The 20977-nt window shown below is 31.1% G+C and overlaps 1 protein-coding gene across 1 annotated transcript in view; it reads left to right on the top strand.

Moving 5' to 3' along the window:
* Window positions 1–20977, top strand: part of ArfGAP1 (ADP-ribosylation factor GTPase-activating protein 1) — a 56256-nt gene that overhangs the window by 20643 nt on the left and 14636 nt on the right. Inside the window, exon 11 of the mRNA XM_080162877.1 lies at window positions 2193–2252. Within this exon, the coding sequence (XP_080019003.1) occupies window positions 2193–2252 (60 nt within the window). The remainder of the gene's footprint in view (window positions 1–2192; window positions 2253–20977) is intronic.

Below are 20977 nucleotides of genomic sequence, written 5' to 3'. Positions count from 1 at the left end.
TTGGGGGTGTCCCACCCCCCAAGAAAATAGTTATAAACCGGAGTTAGGTCGAATCCTGAGCAAAATCCGGAGCCGGATCCGGAAATGGAGCTGGAGCCGCTATCTTCACAGGGGGCTCCGCGGAGCCGGAACCAGAGCCGCACCAAAATCAAACGGCTCCGCAACGCTGATAAATAATATTGTCATACTTTTACTTCTGTAGTTTTAATGTTTGCCTTTGAAGTGGTGATAAAAAAAAAATAAGTCTTTCTCTAATTATTGGTTGGCAAAGGGCCAGTTTAGTTTGTACAACCAAATAAGATTAAATAAATGTACCCAAAGTTTTTTTAGGCAACAAATAAGTAAATGTGATTTTAAAATTTTGGATCAGTGCAATGTACAGTACAATGTCTTCTCTCTCGTTACACACTCTTATTCAATAGAATTGAATACTTGACAGTTTTAAACATTTTAAATTTGAAAGCGGGGAGATTTGTTTTCTGGTTAGATAGTACAATACTTTTAATATCTCTGCAATGAATGTAGAATATGTGTGGATATTATGACAGGGAAAAAGTTGTCGTCAATTGAGGTTGCTAAAATCGTCATCATTTATCGTCTAGTTCGTTCATCCAGTTGGTTGAGTGGAGTGGAGGTGATAGGGGTAAGGGGAGGGGAAGGTGGAATCGTTATTGTAGCCAGATACAAGTTTCACTTTATTCGAGAACATGAAAATCTGGGGTAACATCCAAGTAATAATACATCCAAACCTCTGTAGTGTCTCTTTAACAATCAATAGGAATGAGTATTCATACGTTTTCCTCGATTAACAAGGACGACAACATCTAGAAATGCAAAGCATAACAACTCAGACTGATAGACATACGAACATTGACAAATATAGAGTAACAACGCATTTAATATTATTTAGGAATATATATATTGTATAATGCAAAGCTTTTATTCAAAGTAGCAAAAAAAATCATGCTCCGCTATTGACAGACTAAACCTAATTGTAGAAAAGTTACGCTTCTAAAAATAAGTAAGAATAACTTAAATTGAATTTAGAACGATACCCACCAAATGTTTTAGGGCTGTTAGTAATAAAGTTGTTATCTTTAGCCTTTATTAACTTATGTTTCCTATGACAAGAGACACTGGTTTCAGCCAGGGTGGAAGGTGACATTGGGCGGCTTCTTACGTTTTTAGTTATTGGCTGAACATATTTTGGAACTTTTTTATTTAATGTCCTAACGTTTCAACCTCTAATTGTAATCTACAGAAGATGTAGTTTTGTGTATCTTTAATGCTGATTTACATCAATTCTTCTGCCAATGCCTTATTCCTTGAGGTCCCTTGGTTTCAGCACTTAAATTTCAGTTAAAATTGTGAAGGATTTTATTCAGTTTCGGGATGTAAACATAGTTTTTCATTGTAATTAATTAAATGGCCAAAGCTCTTTCAGCGTCTTTAGCTTACCACAGATATGCTTCAAAGTAGCTTTGCTATTATTAAAAAAAATATGTTTTTAAAATTGAACAATTTGATTTTAGAAAGAATAAAATAAATTCTACGGAGACAAATGATCAATTTTGTCAATGTGAAATAAAATGTAAACCAAGACAAATCTTACAATAGTTGAAAGAAACAAGAACGACAACATCATTGAAAGCTATCTTAATAAATCAGTCCGCCATATACATTTGAACATTTATAACATTTGTTGGTTAACAAAGTACTTACAATCAATATTATTAAGAATTCTCAATTAAAATTCAGGATAAATATATCCCAAAATTACTTATATACAGGATGTTGATTCTTTAAATAGGAATAGACTTTCATTTAAACACTTGCTTATGATAATACTATACATATTCGTTCAAGGAATCAATATTCTAAAAATCAAGTAAAAAGTACAAATACATCATAGAAAAAATAAATTATTTGCTACGCATTCTAAATTGTACCCAACTCTAACATAAATCATAAGTTTGAAAGAAATAGGACAATTCAAAATACTTGAATTAACGACAAGAGCTTTGCGTTAAAATATTAGGAAATAAAAATCATATTATGCTAGACTCATAGGTTTTTTTGTGCTTATATGTATGTATGTAGCATTTTAGAGATGCTTCGAATTTTTTACTATTGATGTTTAAAGACAATAACAAATCTACAAAGATAAATGATGATTGTTTGTTTGCTTTCAGATCTGATTATCAACCCTGTGAGGATTCTGGCCTCCTTAGATCAGCTACTTTTAATGGAATGTAAGTTTTTTTTATTTTTATTAAACAGATTATACAGCGAAAGATTCCGCTAATTGCTTAACCGATATGGCTTTTACAGTTAAGATTCTTGTAGGTCCTTAGATGGTTTGTGTCTGTCTTTATTTTTATAATTAAGTCTGGGTATGGAATTTAGGCTATTTTTCTGCCCTTCTATATTCTTTCGAACATAGAACCCATAGACCGCGACCTCTAGTCTATTATAAAGTTAACTCAAATTAATATTGCGTCAAAAAATAGTTGAATCGAAGCTTTTAAAACAAAATTTTGACAATATAACTGTCATGTAAAACGATAGGCTTTTAAAAATAGAGGCCACTTGAATATAAAACTTGTTATTTGATATTATACATAACATTATGGAAACCAGGGACATGAATATAGAATATACGTGGATATTATGACCAGGGGAAAAGTTGTATATTTAGGTTGCTAACATGGAACTCATATGTTTATCAGATCGTTCATACAGTAGGAGGCGAGGAGATGGGGTAAAGGGGGTGTATGCGGGATCGTTATTTTAACCCGCTGCGAGTTTCAGTTTGTTATAGAACATAAAAATATTGTGTAACATCCAAGCAATGATATGTCCATTACCAAGGATATAAAGGACATCGAAATAAAATATTCCCCCTTCCCAATTTTATTTTGTGAAACTCTGGGTAGCTTCTAGTGGGGGGAAGAAATATTATCTAATAAACAATGTCATTTCTCTTGTTAAAAAAGGAACAGAGATTAAGCCTTAAAAATATTTATTTTGCTTTTTTCCTTTTATCTAAATGTTATCTGTATTACTCCAAAATAATAATTGAAATTAGTCAGGGATCTTAAGGGATATGACAATGGACAATGAACAATAAATTGATATATGAACCCATATGATGACCAATTAATAATCAAGAAAAGTACCTAAAATTTTGGATCCAACGAGTAAGATATAAAACTTGCATATAAAACTTTGGGTACTAGTAAAAACTCCCTTTAACTCTGGGTATTAAAAATGATGAAAGCTAGCCCCAAATATTCTCTTAGCTGCCTTTTTTATATAGTTTATACTCTATGATGAAACTTTCTACCAACTTTAATCCCCTAAGATGAAAGGTAGGAATTTAAAGTTAGCTGTACAGTACATTATTATAATATGTACTTTAAATAGTTTTTAATAGGTTTTTTTTTACAGTAGAAGGAAAACAAAAATCAGAGAGAGAGAGAGGGGACAATGGGCTGTTAATTACACTAGTCCCTGAAGTTGTAAAATAACGTTTTCTTATTGGTCGACTTTCATCGGTTTTTTAATTGGTTGGTTCATAAAGTTGAGTATCTAAATGCTTCAGCCACTAATCTAAATCTAAAGAAGGTGTAACTTTGTGTATCATCATTGGGGATGTACATCGATTTATAGGTCATTTTCTTATCCCTTTAGATCCCTGAACAAAAATGCACTATTTCATATTAATATAATAATATTTTGTTTTTTAATATGAAAAAATATTTGGCAAAAAAGGTAGATTTTTATAATTCAACATGTTTGTGCCTAGCATCCAAAGCGTGACTTTTCTAAAATAATGTTGAAAAAATATATAATGAGTAAAGGGACATAAACTAAATCATTTAGTTTATTTTAGACCACATTTTTAAGAATTTTAGGAAACAGCATTTTTTAAAAATATTCTTCCCCAAAGTTATGGAATATTTAAGAAGCCCAATGTAAATAATCTAGGGAGGGAATGGAGTGTAAATTTCACAGGTACCCAAAGTTTTTAAATTTGCTCTCTCATTTGTTATTTTATTACCTACAGAATGTTTTTTTGTTTATCATCATTGGCGTTGTACATCAATTATCAATCATTGTCTTATTCTTTAAAATCCCTGAAATTATGATCCACTAGACCATAGATTAATTCCTATTAGAACTCTGCTTCGCCTTTTAAACTGTTTTTATTCCTGTTGATTAAATATTAAAGTTGTTTGTGTCCATATTTTGTACCTTACATTATATTCAATGTACTCACAGTATTCCTAGAATGAATATAGAATATAAGTGGATATTATGATAGGGCAAAAATTGTCGTCAATTTAGGTCGTTCATCCAGTAGGAGGGGAGGGTATTGGGTAAATGGGGCGGATTTTTTTATAAGCTAAATGCAAGTTTTACTTTATTAGAGTACATAATAATCTGGTTTAGGATCCAAGTAATAATAAATCTATCATTCCTAGAAAAGAGATATTATATCTAATGAAAAACTGTTTTACATCTATCCTACTGACAAACTATTGAACCGAGTAATATCTCCATTTTAGGGAATTTTCACTGGGCTGAATTTAGGCTGTTTTTCTGTTCTTTTCCCTTTCTCTTCGAATACAGATTCCCTTTTATGTTATTGATATTCTACTTTTTATAGAAAATTACTAGGAAATTGTTGTTTTTTACTATCATAATAAAAAAAATTCTTTTCCATATCCTTTCATCCTGAAGTATTCACATTGCACAATAAATGTATAGAATTCTAGATGGTTAAGTATGAACGGTAGGAGCCACCGATTAAACCATAGTTAAGTACAAAAACCAGACCTCCTATACTTAATTAATTGAAAAATGTTTATGATTATTTTTAATTACAGCTTGAATACAAGGTCTATTAAAAATGATATAGAATAAGGCTTATTATTTAGATTTTAGCCTCATTGAAAGCTATCGGAAGTTTGCCTGTATGTCCCAGATACTAGCGTGGTTAGTTTATAGACTTCAACATTACAAGTTCTGTGAGACCTTTAATGTTAGGGTATAACTTTATGGTATACGTGCATTAATGTGTATATCATAGGTACTATATCTGCTCTTTTATACTTATAATTTGCCCTTTGAAGTTTTATGCATTGCTTTTACAACTATGTACATGCCGACATAATGTTTTATTCATTCCTTTTTTTAGGTACCTGAAACTTTAAATTTTAGGTATAAATTTCATGTTTTAATAATATTTCATTAGCTGGATATCCTTCTATAAAAATAACAGGATGTCTTCATGTCTATATCGCCAACTGTTATGGTTCTCTTTTTAGTGTATCATGTATTAGATCGAGGGAAGGTTAATACCTATTTGGGGGAGGGTACCTCCACCTTTAACCCCCCCCCCCCCAAATAAAAAAATTGTTCATTAAAAAAAATTCTTTAATTCTTCCCCCATTCCTTCTTCCCTTTAGTACATATGATCTATGAAACGGACAGATCACATACCAGTTAAAACTGATAATGTAGCTTCGCTATTGAAAACAAGTAGCATGAAAAGTTGGATAAAAGTTTAAACATATTCAATCTCACTTGAAGAAACATGAAAACATCTGCAGCTATTGTGACTTATAATCTGTTATTTCATTTATTTTGAATCAGGTGCATTTACAGAAATTTGTAGGGGGAGGGGGATTCTTCATTCCGAGGTGGTGTAAACACGCCCCCCCCCTTCCCCAACACTCTTCTCTTTTGAACTTCAATGTTAAATAGTTACTTAATGCTAAGGCATCTTAGTACGACGCTATGTGGTGAGATTGTGATTGGGTCTATCGGTATGTCGGTCATGCTCAGTCTGTCTGTTATTTTTGTTTTAAATTAATGAGCTTCGCTTCTTAAGGATGTTGTCATTCTGATTAATGTATACCTATTACATTTAAATCCAGTATCACTCAAGTATTAGATAATTTAAATCACTAAATAGTTATTTATTGCATCATATTGTAAACAGCTTTCCGCGGATATTAAAAAGAAAAATTATTTGATTTAATCTGTTATATTAGCCCCGAGGGGACGAAGTCCAGGGCTACCAAAATTAGTTATAAGTTTATGATTTATTTTAATATTCTTGAAAAATTGATTATAATACGGTGTTTCAGTATAACTGAGAAACACTTCTAATCCAGCGGATATTAATCGATGCTGAAGCCATACTGGAAAATCTTTTCCTGTCTCCGGAAAATATTTGTTTTTAATCTTCTCTCCTGAGAGAGTAATACTTTTTTAAAACTTTGTGCATTTTCTTTCTACATTTTTTATGTCCTAAACCTTTCTTTTTAGTTTTGCCTAATATGAAATCTTATCTAAAGGGATAAGACAACGGCCGATAAGTATGTATCTACCCAATTTTAAAAAAATAAGTCCCCAAAAAACACGAAACCTTTTTATAAAATAATGTTCATTTCTACATAACCGGCAAACAGACCAACAAAGCAATGTTTAGATTATTTCGCTACAAAAGATACTGTATAATTTTAAGAAAGTAACTCATTTTATTTTCCTTATCCAATAGATTTGACATACCCGCAATAACCCATTCAAATATAATATTGTTTGTTCCAGTAAAGTGGTTGTTTGTAAGTATGCATAAATCTCACATGTCTCATCTATGCATATTTTTCCTTTTCTATGTGTAAGCGTCCAATTTGTCTTACCAATATTGGATTAAGTATATACTCTGAAAGTACACTGAAGATCTTTTTTTGACTAGGGTAGCAAATTAGCAACATCCATCAACGCATATTAAATAGTACTGTTCTTTTTGGGGAGTTGATCAACCATCCCAAAATAGTCGAATATCTCAACAGGACTGATACAAAATTTCCATGTAAATCGGTGACCAATGGTCCAGTGGTTTCAGAGAGCTTACTTGACATAAATTCTTGTAGACAAGACATCCAGTTACTTTATTATATTAGATATAAAAATCAAATAGGAAATTTAAGTATTCCCCCCCCCCCCCCATTAATTTCTTAATTTGAAAAATATATAAATAAGGATAAAGGGTTAGGCATAACAGAATAATGCTACCCCACCCTTATTTTATTTATTTCAAAAATAAGGGGGGGGGGAGGGTAATTTAGAGGAAGCACCATGAAATGATTTGGTTTAGTAGAAGCTCTTAAATCCACCGAGAATCAAACTTATGTTTTGAAATATTAAAAAGTGTTTAAACTTGAGAACAATTTTAACAAACTTTTTAACAAACAGAGACACACACACACACACACAGATTCTTTTGTCAAAGCCAGGGATTTGGGGCAATGACAATGGGAGAAAATAGATTCGCCCTCTAAAATTATGTCTTTTAAATGTCGTCAATACCTTTTTTCCATTAAAGAAAGTAATTTACGTTTAGATAATGGGTAAGTAGTAATTAAAGATTTAAATGTTTCTTTTTTATTAATGGATAATACTTTTTCTAGTATGGCTTCAAAACCGATTGATATCCAATGATTTAGAACCGGTTCTCAGTTATACTGAAAACTCCTGTATATCATTGTATTACAGACAATTTACCACGAATATTATTCATAAAATTAATAGCAGCGTTGTTAGCATAGGCCTTCGGACCCTCAGGTTAACAAAACTGGTTTTAATCTTGTAATATTTCGTTTTGACATCCGCGGAAATCTGTCTATAATACGATGCAATAAATAACTGTTAATTCTCCATTGACCCATCCCTGTATCCCTTGTCTAAACCTTGTGCAGACTTTAAATAAATTCTACTTTGAAAACTAATCTACTTCCCTCCTGTGGGGCTTTCTAGACAATTCATCCTTTGTTTACTTTTATAATGGATATTAAATTTACTTACTTATGATTAATTAAAATTTGGTTACTAGCTGTTTTTTGCAGCTGCCAGACAGCCGCTTGATTTTATACCTTATCCAGTATTAGATAATACACTCAAGCGTTAGTTAATTTGTAGCTTTAGGGATTTTATTAGTCAATAACATGGTTCATGGTGTAAGAAATTTTGAACTGAACATTTTTTTCTAAAGGAATTTATCATTTTTGTCTCACAAACAAGTATTGTAATAACTTAAAAGTTTAACTAATCTTTTTAACAATAATCGAAAGTAAATGATAATTTTTATACTTAAATTGCAATAATCCTGTTATTTTAGATCATAGATTGCTTGTAGAGGTCAAGGAACCTTACAATAAAGGTTCATTTTTGCTAAAAATAATTAGACACATTTTCAATTCATGAAAACAAATAGGTATATTGAATAAGATAGACACGTGAATTATTAAAGATCCCAGCGCCTCTCATAACCATCCTTCAACTTTTTAGATCAGCCTTTGAGAGTCCTTTGAGTCTTGCACATTTTCAAGCTGTAAACAATATTTGCAAGCCTTTACATTTTTGCAAAGGAGAAAGGTCTTATCAGCATGGTCTGGTAGTTAGAATAGGGGAGGGAGGGAATGGTCTGTCTTCTCTTTTAAGAGTTTTTGGTTCTATATATATATTTTATATGAGAGAGAGAGGGTTTACTAGGGAATAGAGAAAGAGAGAGATAGAATCTGAGATACTCTCTTATATTATGTTTGTGTGTGTGTACAAGTGTGAGATGGGATGTATAGAATGGGGGATTCAACCAGTTTTATAAAATATCTCCGAAGGGAGAGTTACTTTTTTATTGCAGACTATTTTTCTGTACAGGATTTTTATGTCCTAAGTTCTTTGATATAAACTTTATTAGTGATTAAACTGCCATATTTTCATATAAATTTTAATGATAATTTAGTGAAAGAATGTAAATAAAAATAACTTCTTTTAAGTTACTTAAAATTGAGAAAATTGAATTACAGTACATCTTGACTTTTGTATAAGAACGGAATTAAAATGTTGCGTTCTTTTTTAATAATTTATTTAATAAAAATAGAATTTAATTCAAGTTTCGAATTTATTTTACATTTTATGACGTCAGAGTTTAGTAGGAAGCTTAAATAAGAAAAGATTAAAAAGACAAATTATGACGAATATTTATAGTTAAATGCTTTATTAATGTTAAAGTGTCATAAATAACGCAAAATGGTTCTAAGTAATGTCACCGACTTACGCGATTTTATTTGACATAAATCATGCAATGTTTGAATGCATTTTTTGTCTATCCCATCTCTTTTTCTCAGCCCATTTTCGTAAGAAAATCTATTTTTTTGTCTAAAATCCATTTTTTTGTAGATTTATAATATTTGAGTCATGAAAAAAGTTTTCTATATCATCAGCAAATAAGCATTTTATCTTTTTACATCACTTCGGGTTAAACTTTGCAAAGCATTTTCTAGATATATATTAAAAAGTTTCAAATTTCTTGACAGTTCTTTCAGATGCGTGTGGAATAAAATTGGATTGTAAGGGTTTTAGCTGAATAGGACGTTTTTTCAAAATTACTTGTTTGGAAAATGTGGGTTTGTTTGTGATAAATTCCCCCCAAAAAAAGTGATTTAAAATTTTAAATACAAACATAATAACGATTTAATATATTAAATTCGTGGTCTAAATTGATTCCTAAGATATTATAATACGTAATATTTCTGCCTATTTAAATTAATAATGAGAAATAAGCAAATATAGACATAATTAAATCCATATTTATAAATCAATTAAAAATGTATTAATAGAAAATTTTCTAATCATTTTATATTTTTCCTTAACATATATGAGATTTTAAGAGTTTTTCTCTTTTGTTTAAAAATTGCAAAGAACAATCACTTATTTTTTCTCATTTAAGTTGCTTTTTTTTATAAGACATCCCTCAAAGTTCCTTTTTGAGCACAAAACAAACCCCCCTGTTTTTGGAAATGAATTAATAATAATTAGGGGTTAGTTTTACGTTTGTTCTGAGCAGGTTAGGTTATAAAAGGTACTGTTTAGCCCAGAAGGTTCAGGGCACGGCAGGTAAAGAACCCACAATCATCCCTTATATTCAAATTTAGAAAAAAGGGAGGGTAGTTTAGTGCTTGATAAGTACTTTGAGGGAAAGCACCAAAACCTTTTCTATTGTTTGTTCATTTTCTCAATTAACTTCAGATAAAAATTGCATACACATCCACACACAAATGGCGAGTTTAGCCAGCATATTTGGCTTCGGCAAGTCTTCCGGGTACACGCCTACCCCGTCCTCCAGATACGGGCATGCCGCCACCAGATACGGTCAGTTCCGGGTGGAGGAGGAGTGCTCCACCCACCTCCTTGTCTCCACGGAGGATAACGACACAGGCAGCCACACAACATAACCTATTTAAAATAAGTTCAAAGGGAGGGGGCGAAAGTGACACTTTTTGAAACCAAAATTAAAAGTCAAAGGAACGCAACTAAATAAAGAGTTACAATTCTTAGATTTGTCATGGCAGTTGCCCTAAAGAGGTACAATATGGAACTGTGAAGAAACTGCGTTGGAACCGCCGCTCCCGCCGAAAACCGCCATTTCCCGCCGTGCCTTTACTCGCCAAATCAGACAATTTTCAGTCATCTGAGATACACTTTTTTTTCATGAAAATTTTCCTTATATTTTCACTTAACACTTCAATATGTTAATATTGAAAAAAATGGCAAGTGTCAAGATAAAATATATTTAACGGCATCATACTTCTAGTAAAACCACACCTCTCTTCTCCTGCATTAGCAGCCTTCCACTTTCCTGTCGTTTCTTATATTTAAATTTGACGAGAAAATGAAAAAAACTCTGCGGGAAACGGCGGTTTTCAGCGGGAGTGGCGGTTCCGACGCCATTTCTTCCTTATTGTACCCTTTTAAAGCAACTGCAATGTCAAATCTCAGAGCTGTAACTCTTTATTTTCTTGAGTTTCTTTGACTTTCACTTCCGCATCCCCCCTTAAACAAGTACAAGCACGTCCAAGCTTTAGTTTTTTTGGGGGTACAAAATCCTAAAAGAGATGTAATTGAAAATTAAAGATTAGGGTGTGTGGGTAGGTAAAACCCACATTTTGGTGCCAAATGTTAATTATTTACCTGATTTGTAAAAACCAAGGGGCTTAAATGGAGCATAAAAAAAAGAGGGTTTGATTGGATGGGGAAAAACCCCACCCCCCAAAAAAATTTGATGCCAAAGGGACTCCCCCCAAACTTTGGGTTAAATGGATTTACCTGCACTTTTCTTATTGTATTTTTATTTTAGTTTTACTTCGACATATTGACCTTATTCTATTATTAACATCACATGAATATTATAAATAAATAATGTTGTTGACCTTACCCCCATGTCAGATCATCCTGCTGACCCTGTCAAACCTTCAGACTCTGTAGAGGATCTTCTCATAGCTAAATTAGACAAATCCTATCTAAAGTTTTCTCTCGAGGACAAAAAGTAAGATCATCTTCATTAATTTTTTATAAAGCTTCCACCATCTCATCATACTGGTATTTAAAGCTAAAATATTAAATATTTACAGGGAGGGTGGGAGGACATTGGAATGTAAATTATATTTGTACCCAAAATTTAATTATTTCTTGACATGAAATTAATAGTGTACAAACTTTTCAATCGTAATGTGGACTTTGATCCGCGCACACTGGTTGGTTACAACTTAGGTAAAAAATCTTAATGTAAATATTTTTGAAAAACTTGAAATGAGTAATATCCCTTATTAAAATGTTAATTGTCATTATTGTAAGAGTAAAAAAATGTGAGTAAGGTCAAAAAAAAACATTTATATATATATGTATAACAAAAATATACATTGTGTTCTTTATTGTATGGTATTATATTTGATATTTTAAATGAATTCACTACAGAGATTTTGGACGAATTATTTCACATATTGTGTTCGCATGTGTGAAGGAAAGTCGCCTTTAAGGACATAAATGATTTTTTTTATCAAAGTTTTTCAGATTAATAGGTCTGTGCGATTACTGTATTGGACTAGACATAAGCTTTTAAAGTACACCAAAAATGCCTTCCTTCGTCTAACCGACTAATGGATGCATTATTACTTGAATGTTGCATAAGATTTGCATTTTTTACTCTAATAAAGTGGTGCCCGCAGCTGGCTGAAATAACGAACCTTGAACCACCCCCTTTACCCAGTCTTTACCCGCTAACTGGATGAACAAGATGACCAATAAATGAGGTCGATATAATCTAGCTAAATTGTTGACAAATATTTCCCAGTCAATATATCCAAGTATATCCTTATTAATTCCAATATTTACTAACAATAATGTAGGTATTTGCAATAAGGTAGTTCTTGAATTCTTAATGTAATTCCTTTTTTATATATTTTACTAGCGGCTATGCCCCTTTGGCCTCTAGGGACTCATAAGAAGGGGGAAGTTGAATTCGATAACCCATTTTTTTAGATTTTAAGAACAGTACAAACATAAAGACAAATAGACAGACAGACATCCTTACCTACTTTAATATAAAGATATAAGTATTTGATTGTTTAATGTTTGTGCGTGTGTGTGATTTTATGTACCATTATGTCTGCGTGTGTGTAGAATAAATAATGAGAGTTTATCTGAATAAATAATCAAATATCTGAGCTGGGCTTCCAGCTTTAAGATTTATGTCTTTATTCACAATACAAAACAAGGATGGTTGTGTCCAAAAGGAAGAAAAGAGAGAAAACTAGCTAAATTAATTTATATGGAGGATTTGTCTATGGTTTATTCGGGTATAGTCCTTTCCACGACATCCCTCCATAAGGAGCGATTCTTCGTATTTTTAAAATGGCTTTTTATAGGTTATTTTAGGTTAGGTTAGGTTATATTGTGTTAGGTGATTGCCCCACAGGGTTAGGTAATTGGCCCCGCAGGGTTAGAGCCCCCCGCAGGGGCTAGAAATAGGAGAAAAGCTACTGTGAAAAATACGAAGAATCGCTCCTTATGGAGAGATGTCGTGGAAAGGACTATACCCGTTTATTCTTTTCTTTAAATTGCTTGAATTTCAACAGCACCTTACTGTTTTGTTCTAATTATTAGAGTATATTAAATATGGACGCCTTTCATACTAAGAACCAGGGTTAGGTAAAATGAATTAGTTGGGCTTGATAGCTGATAAAAATTAGTTCTTAGTTCTTATATCAAAAGCATTCCTTTAAATCAAATTGAAAAACACTTAATTCAATACAACACAGTGCTGCAACCTTATTCTTTTTGATATCATAAATCTAAGTAATTGAACTTTTTGGCTGTGTAATAGATTAGTTTTGTTTAAATTGAAAATGATATACTGACAACTGACTGACAAGCAGGTATTGGTACAGTGGCTTTGCTGCATAAAATAGATTAAGATTTTCCTAATAGAGAGGTTAGTTTTGGGAGAGGAAGTAGAGATCAGACAAGCCAGAACATTAACATAATAGGATTCTCATTATAAAGCATTATGCTTAGATATGCTTCTTACTCTCATTTAGAGATAAAGTAATCTTGTATACCTACTTACTATTTTACATCCTTTTTAGCAAAACAACTTTTTATTATACTAGTGGCTACGTCTCTAGTATCTAGAGGATCTGTATTCGAAGAGGCAGAGAGAAAAATGGATTAAAACCAACCCAAGTTCTTTTTCTTAAAATAATAAGCCTGAAACCATTAAATATCGGTCAAGTAGTTATTGAGATCATAAGCTTTAGACAAAACAAACTTACTACTTTATATAATAGGTTACTGCTGGATGTTAGTTGAAAGGATGGTCATTTCTTGACATTTTGTACATTTTAACATGTGATTACTTGGATTATTTGCAAATTGTTTTATTTATTTTTTCAACACACATAAGAAATATTTTTATTCCATTCTAAAAAAATGTAAATCAAACTGAATTAATATTCTTTTGGTTTATTGTTGGAAAGGACAGGAGGATAATGTTTATGGTGGAGAGGGGCAATAAAAGGATTTAGACAATTTGCATGAATACAGCATTAGCATACAAACTTGTTGTACATTACCTCCCATAAATATGCTGGCTAGGATAGAGACCCTATTTGTCTAGCAACAGGGGACTTTTCATGAATGTGGTTTAGAGAGATATATCACCTATAAAAGAATTATTATATTTTGTTAGGATGGGTGGTATCAAACGCTTTAATTAAGTCATACTAACATATTCTATATTTAAATGTCATTTTTTACACAGGATTTAACATACAATATTGTAATTTTTTAGTTTTAAAATTGTGATATTTTCTAATTCTATCTTCTATTATTATTTATCGCTTTCACACAAAGTGCATGTCGAACACTGATAACCACCCTCTCTTTATTTTAAAAATAAATTAAAATGGAGGGTTATTTTTTATATTCCTAACCCCTGCTAGGCATGTACCTGCGGTCCCCCATTTTATTTGTAGTCTGTTTGTCTTTGAAATTCATTCATGAGAGGTCTCCTTTGGCTCACTTGAGGAAAATTTGGTTTCGATACCCATAAATACATTTAGATGTAATGCATATTTTATAGAACACCAGACCTTGTTGCATAAACTTTCCAATATGTATGTATACATGTACATAGTTTTTTTTCAGTTTGAAAAAGACAAAAATCGAAAAATGCAACCTGAATGTTTAAACTATTTTTTAACAATGTAAATAGTAATTCAATATTTGAAATGGAAACCCAAGAATCTATATAAAAATGTTAAAAACTTTTGTTTTTATGGCTGGAAACTGTTCTTATCATACAAAAAAAATCATTTATTTATTTATTTCAGTTTGACAATTTAATTTTGGTACAATTTGATTTAATTTCACAATCAAATTAATGAAAAATTGAAAACATGTCCCTGTCAACTATTACATACATGTACTACTAACATATGTACTTAACCTGATTACTGTTGGGGAGTCTATATTGTTATGTTGTGGTCAATTCATCAGTAGACAACTCCAAGGCCTACAGGGATAAGTAAATGGTAGATAAGTCAATCTTTGCCTAATTTTCACACTGATTGTTGCAATTCTAGAATTTTAAAGAGATTATTATCTCTCGGGGATCTAAAGGGATAAGACAATGGCCGATAGATGTAATCCCCAATGATGACACACAAAATTACCCCTTCTGTAAATTAAAATCAGTGGTTGAAACGTTTGAACACTAAACTTAATAAACCAACCAATCGAAATTCATTAAAAGTCCCCAAAGTTGTTGAGCCAACGAATGAGAAAATCTTATTGTAAAACTTTGGGGACCCTTCTCTCTGAATATCTGTTATCTTGTATTTACTTGTCCCTGTATCCCATGATACATGATTGTCCCGGTCCATTGTCCGCAACCTGACTTATATTCTGGGATGATTATACTAATAATCAGAGATTTTTAGGGATAGTACTGTGGACGATAGATTGATGTATGTACATTACTTGTTGGTGGAAAAGTAAGGACACTACTAGTTCGAAAAAGCACCCAAAGTTATAACCAAACGAATAAGAGAACGAGTTTACAAACTTTGGGTACCAGGATAATTTACAGTCCAATGCCTTCTACCTCCCAGACAAATAATGGTTACCTAACTTTTTGGGGAATTGTATGTTCAGTGAAAGAATCAGAATCATATATTTTAATCATTTGATATTTGGGATAAAAATCAAGTTGTGCATTCCAAGCCTTTAATCTTTTTAAATAGAAACATTTTTAAAGTGGGAGAGGAACAGAAAATATAAAACCTCATCCTTTTAAACAGGCACAAAGTAATGGGATTTATTTATGTGAAAAGTTCTAAGAAAAGATAAAAAGAAATTGTTATAGTTATTGATTAGATAGGCTATTATTACTTCTTTAATATGAAAGTAAGCAAATTCAAAGAGTTGTTTTAATTATCCTTACTTACAATAAAGAATATCTTTTTATAGATAAAAACAATTACAAAATTTTTAAAAAAATATTTCATCATAATAGAATTTAATTTGATTCATATTCATAATATACCTTAATATTCTATTATCTTTCTGATAAATCGAGTAATAAACCTGTTTCTTAATGTAAATATGTATAATAATCATGTACAGAATGTTTTTAGTTGGAACTTATCCAAATGAATAACTGGTAATGGCATCAAGTACTAGATGGATTATTTTTTTTATGTTAAAGCGAAACTACTGAATAACTAAGTTATTTCAGTTATTTATCTTATAGATAAGTCTCTCTTCAAAGAGCCTCACTAAATATTTCTTTTACTTAGCTAAATTGTCTTAATAACATAACATTTATAAAATATTTCTTGACTTTATAGGAGCCTCTAGGGGCACGTTAAAGAGATTGGTGAAGCTTGAGGTAACCTCCCCACAAAAAAGTTTAAGCTTTCGTGTGAACGATTGTTTATAATACCATCTGTCAGCGAGATCTTACAGTAGATATATAAGTGTTTCTTTCCTGAAAGGAGTTAAGGTATTTTCTTCTTGCTGCTCTGGTTATGGGCATTAATATTCTTGTTGATAATTATTTTCTGTTGCTCTGGTATTGAGTCCTTACTCTTAAGACACTAGCCAATTATTTTTATGTACAATTATTGCACAAGGAGGGGGGAAAGATATTCAATAACCCAAATGTTATGAATTTAGTATTATCATACGCTATCAAATTCGTTGGCTTTAAATCTTTGTGTGCCTTCATTGAAACTTGATCATATTTGGGTTCAACTGGCAACCAATAATTTGAATCTTCAAAAGGGGTAACATTGCTTTACATAAATTTATGTTTATCTTTTGTCTTTACCTAATGATCTCACATGTACTTAAATATAACAAGATCTAAAGCACATTTAAAGAATAAGTTATCCTATTCCTGGCATTAAAAGATTTATGTATACAAAATGTAACTAAACAAACTTGAAATAGTTTCAGAAATATTCAAGGATTTAAAGGGATAAGACAATGCCCGATAAATTGATGTACATCCCCAAGTAGGATACCCCTTCTGTAGATAACAATTAAGGTTGAAGGATTGGACATTCGACTCAATGAACCAACAAATCAAAATTTATATCAGTTCTCAACCAATAGATAACTTTATTATAAAACTTTAGGGACTAGAGTAATAAAGAGCCCAATGTCTCCTTCCCTCCCTCCCTGACCTGAAATAGTTTTTGATTCATGGAAATATTCGTCTCGTGTATTCCATTCATTTTTCTCCCAACCATGGAACGTGATGCCAAGTGGTTTTTGACAAATTGATTTCTTTGTAATAGTTTAGTTAGATTTGAAATAAAACATTGATATAAATTACTGATAAGTATGTTTAAGTACTATAAATACATGTGAATTTAAGTAGGTAATGTCTGATAAGTATGTTTTAGTAGTATAAATACATGTTGAAATTATATAGGTAATGTATTCAAAGAAATAAGAATTTCAAGGATTGCACTGGTTTTAATTTTGCCCTTCACTTTTAAATCTCTTTGATCTCTTAGGTATTTTATCAGAATAAATATGGTTAAAGTGAAAACTAATATTTATTTAAACAAACAAATTTCAATTTGGAAGTTGATCATTTAGTAGCTTTTAAAATTAGACATGTTTATTGATAGATTTGACAATTTTGAAGTTAGACATTTTAAAATGCTTATGATTTAATGATATAAATATGAATAGCATACTATCAAAAGTTCAAAATGTAAAATCCATTTTAAAAATTGAAAAGAGGAAAAAAGTTTAGCTGTTGTGGTTTGGTTATCTGTGATGACAGGTGTCAAATGCATTCCTTAGATCTGAATATTTATGCTCTATTCTCCTCAAATGAGGTTTTTGTCTTTTGCCAGATTGTTTTACATTTCTTTTGCGCGATTTTTATGATTTGTAATGTTCAGTTTTTTTATATATAAAATATTTATAATTATTGATATATTTATAAGTTAATTTATCATACTACTTTAATTGTTTGAATACAGACAAGAGAATTAAAATTCCACAATTCTTTAGTAAAATATAGAAATCCAATATTAATGGAAAGGTTTACTTCAGTTTTGAGTATTTCTATTCAATATGTTTTCATTTGAAACTTGTATAAAGAAGAATGACATCATTTACACACAAAATCAAGGAATGGATAAACGGACAAAGTGAAATGTAAATCAGATGTACACTGTACAGTTGGCATAAGAAAGAGAGAGAATATGAAGAAAAAAATCAAATATAATCACAAAATCTAAAAGAAATAAGTGTTATGTATTTCCTAGAAGGCTTGACAGAGAGACGGACAAAACAATATAAAGATTAGATGCCCATGTCATGGGAATCTTCACTGAAATTTCAGCAGTCTATCTTCACATTTACCCTATAGTGTTAAAGACTGATAGACTGAAAGACGGACTGAGAACATATGGGCGGACAGGCAAAATTAATTATATAGTAGCTTCTCTACAAACAAAATATACATTTATTTGATTTACATAAATCATCAAAAATGATTCATGTGGTAAGCTTCTTAAAGATAATAGAAATATTTTCAATATTCCAACTGTTATATGTGCATCATTATATGCATGTATGTATACCTGTTAGTTAAGTAATCAAATTATAGTATTACATTACCCTCCCTCCCTTCCTAACATATATATGTATGCTTTAACATATACATTAGGTATGGCAATATCATAATTCATTTGCATAGTATGAGACTACATTTGCCAAATAATGTCAGTTTATATTTTAAAGGGGCTTTAATGAGGAAGGGAGGAAGTCAACCCTACACTTTTAGTCTTAAAAGAAAAAGAAAAAATCATGGGGGGGGGGGGCAATTTCTTTTAAGGTGATATTTCTGAGGAGGGAAGTTGTATCCTCCTCTATAATAGTTCAAATCATCATGGGCCTTTGAGAAACTTCACTGTAAAGAGTACCTTCACTACACACAGACAGACATCCTGTTATTTTTATATAAGAACTATTATCAGCTTTGTAAAATTGTGACTGTTATATTAAACTAAGAGACCCTTAAAATTAAAACAAATCCTTGAGAAAATTGTGAGACTAAGTATGAACTCTCATTAAATATTCTTAGAAAATATATATTGCACTTTCAATTACATTTTTTAAATATTTTGTTATAATACTTATAAATTTATTAATATTAACTTGATTAACATTATTTTCTTATTTAATCCCCAAGCACCAATCTTCATTATAGGTTCTTTCATCTAATTTTCTATTTCTCGCCTCTCCTTCTAACAGTCAGTTAGACACAATGGCCTCATTTTACCTTCGTTGGTCAAAATTATAATTCAAGAAAAATAGTCGACTCTCCACATTTAATCTTCTATGGAGGGGTGGGGAACTTTATTATAGGTGAGCTTAGATCCTACCACATAACAGTTACAACCCTTCACTTGACCTTTGAGAAGCTTCACTGAAAAGGTGAACCATATAGGTTCAGCGGTTAGTGAGATCTTTTGCTACACACACAGAGACCGACACCCTGTTACTTTAAAGAATAATCTAAAGAATTAAGGGTTTTAAATTAATGATCCATTTTATGAAAGCTTCACACAGTTATTGAGATTGTTTTAGGCTATTTTTTGCCCCTAAGTGTTCAGTGCAGCCGTTAGTTTATAGACAAAGCAATAAACTGAATATGTTATGTTATTCATATAAAGTACCTACTGCATCAAATAAGATAATGAACATAATCATAATTTATATAATAACGCCCCAAGTAAATTGTGTAGAACCTCTGTGAATTATGAATATTAATATTCATATCTGCATAGCGAATTACAGATAACACACTTTCCTTTCTCTCTATAGACTTGTCCATAGAGCAATATAGAACTAGAGTCAGGTAGATTGTTCTGTTTAAGAATAACATATTCACATTCACAATACCTTAAATATATCCAGATATGTTAAGGGAAGAGACAATGGGCAATAAATTAATTACATCCCCAATCATGATTCATGATTGGAGTTGTAAACAAAAGTGATTGTCCTCGTTATCACAATTCTACTTTCTCCTGTGGAGTTATCTGTCTGTATACTGTATAGTTTATTGTTCTTTGTATTATACTTTTGCCCAGACAAGGCCTTCAGCCCCTCGTTTCTAACAAAACTGGTTTTAGTCTTAATTTTTCATTTTAATATCCGCGGATAGCTGTTTATAATACGATGCGATAAATAACTATTATATGAGTAATGTTTTTGTATATTAATCTTGTATATGTTATTATGTTATATATGTGTACTTATTGTTAAGAAAAATTCTGGTAAGTAAATTCAATTATCACTTGCATACTTGTCTTATGTATACAAAAGAAATATAATTATCTCAGTTATTTACAGGGATCTGTAGGAATAAGACTGAGGTTGAATAATTGATTATATTCCAAAGAGGACTATCCATGAACGAGAGCACATGATTCTAAGTACCTTCCAGCATTGATCCTAAGTATTTTCTTTCAAAATATAATAGGACACCATATATTATTAATATATTGACGAGAAAATTTATGTTTCACCATGTTCTTTTAGTTATTTTAATTGATTTTGAAAAATTTTATGAAGCTAATTCTTTTAATAAAATGGATATTTGATGATACATATGCGAATACTCGTGTTATATAGATTGTAAATTAATCCATACTAGCATTAATTTAAACATACATATGAGATATAGTAAATGTGCTTTTGACTTTTTTTAAATTTTTATCATTTGACAACATGGACAATTAAAGACACCCCGAACTCAACAAAACGTTTGATAGAATTTAAACGAAAAATGGTGGACATTTTTTTACTTTTCTTCAACTTCAAGTGGTGAAACATAAATTCTCTCGTCAATATATTATTTATTGATAGTGACCTATTATATTCTGAAAGAAAATACTCAGGATCAATGCTGGAAGGTACTTAGAATCACGTGCTCTTGTTCGTGGATAGTCCTCTTTGATAAACAAATATGACACCTTCTACAGAATAAAACTATTGGTCCCAAAGGTTTGGACACTCAACTTAATGGAGCTTT

The sequence above is a fragment of the Acartia tonsa genome, chromosome 1 (assembly GCF_053477335.1).
Source record: "Acartia tonsa isolate MP-2025a chromosome 1, ASM5347733v1, whole genome shotgun sequence".
Lineage (NCBI taxonomy): Eukaryota > Metazoa > Arthropoda > Copepoda > Calanoida > Acartiidae > Acartia > Acartia tonsa.
The sequence above is the reverse complement of the archived record's forward strand: the minus strand, read 5'-3'. Positions and strand labels throughout refer to the sequence as shown.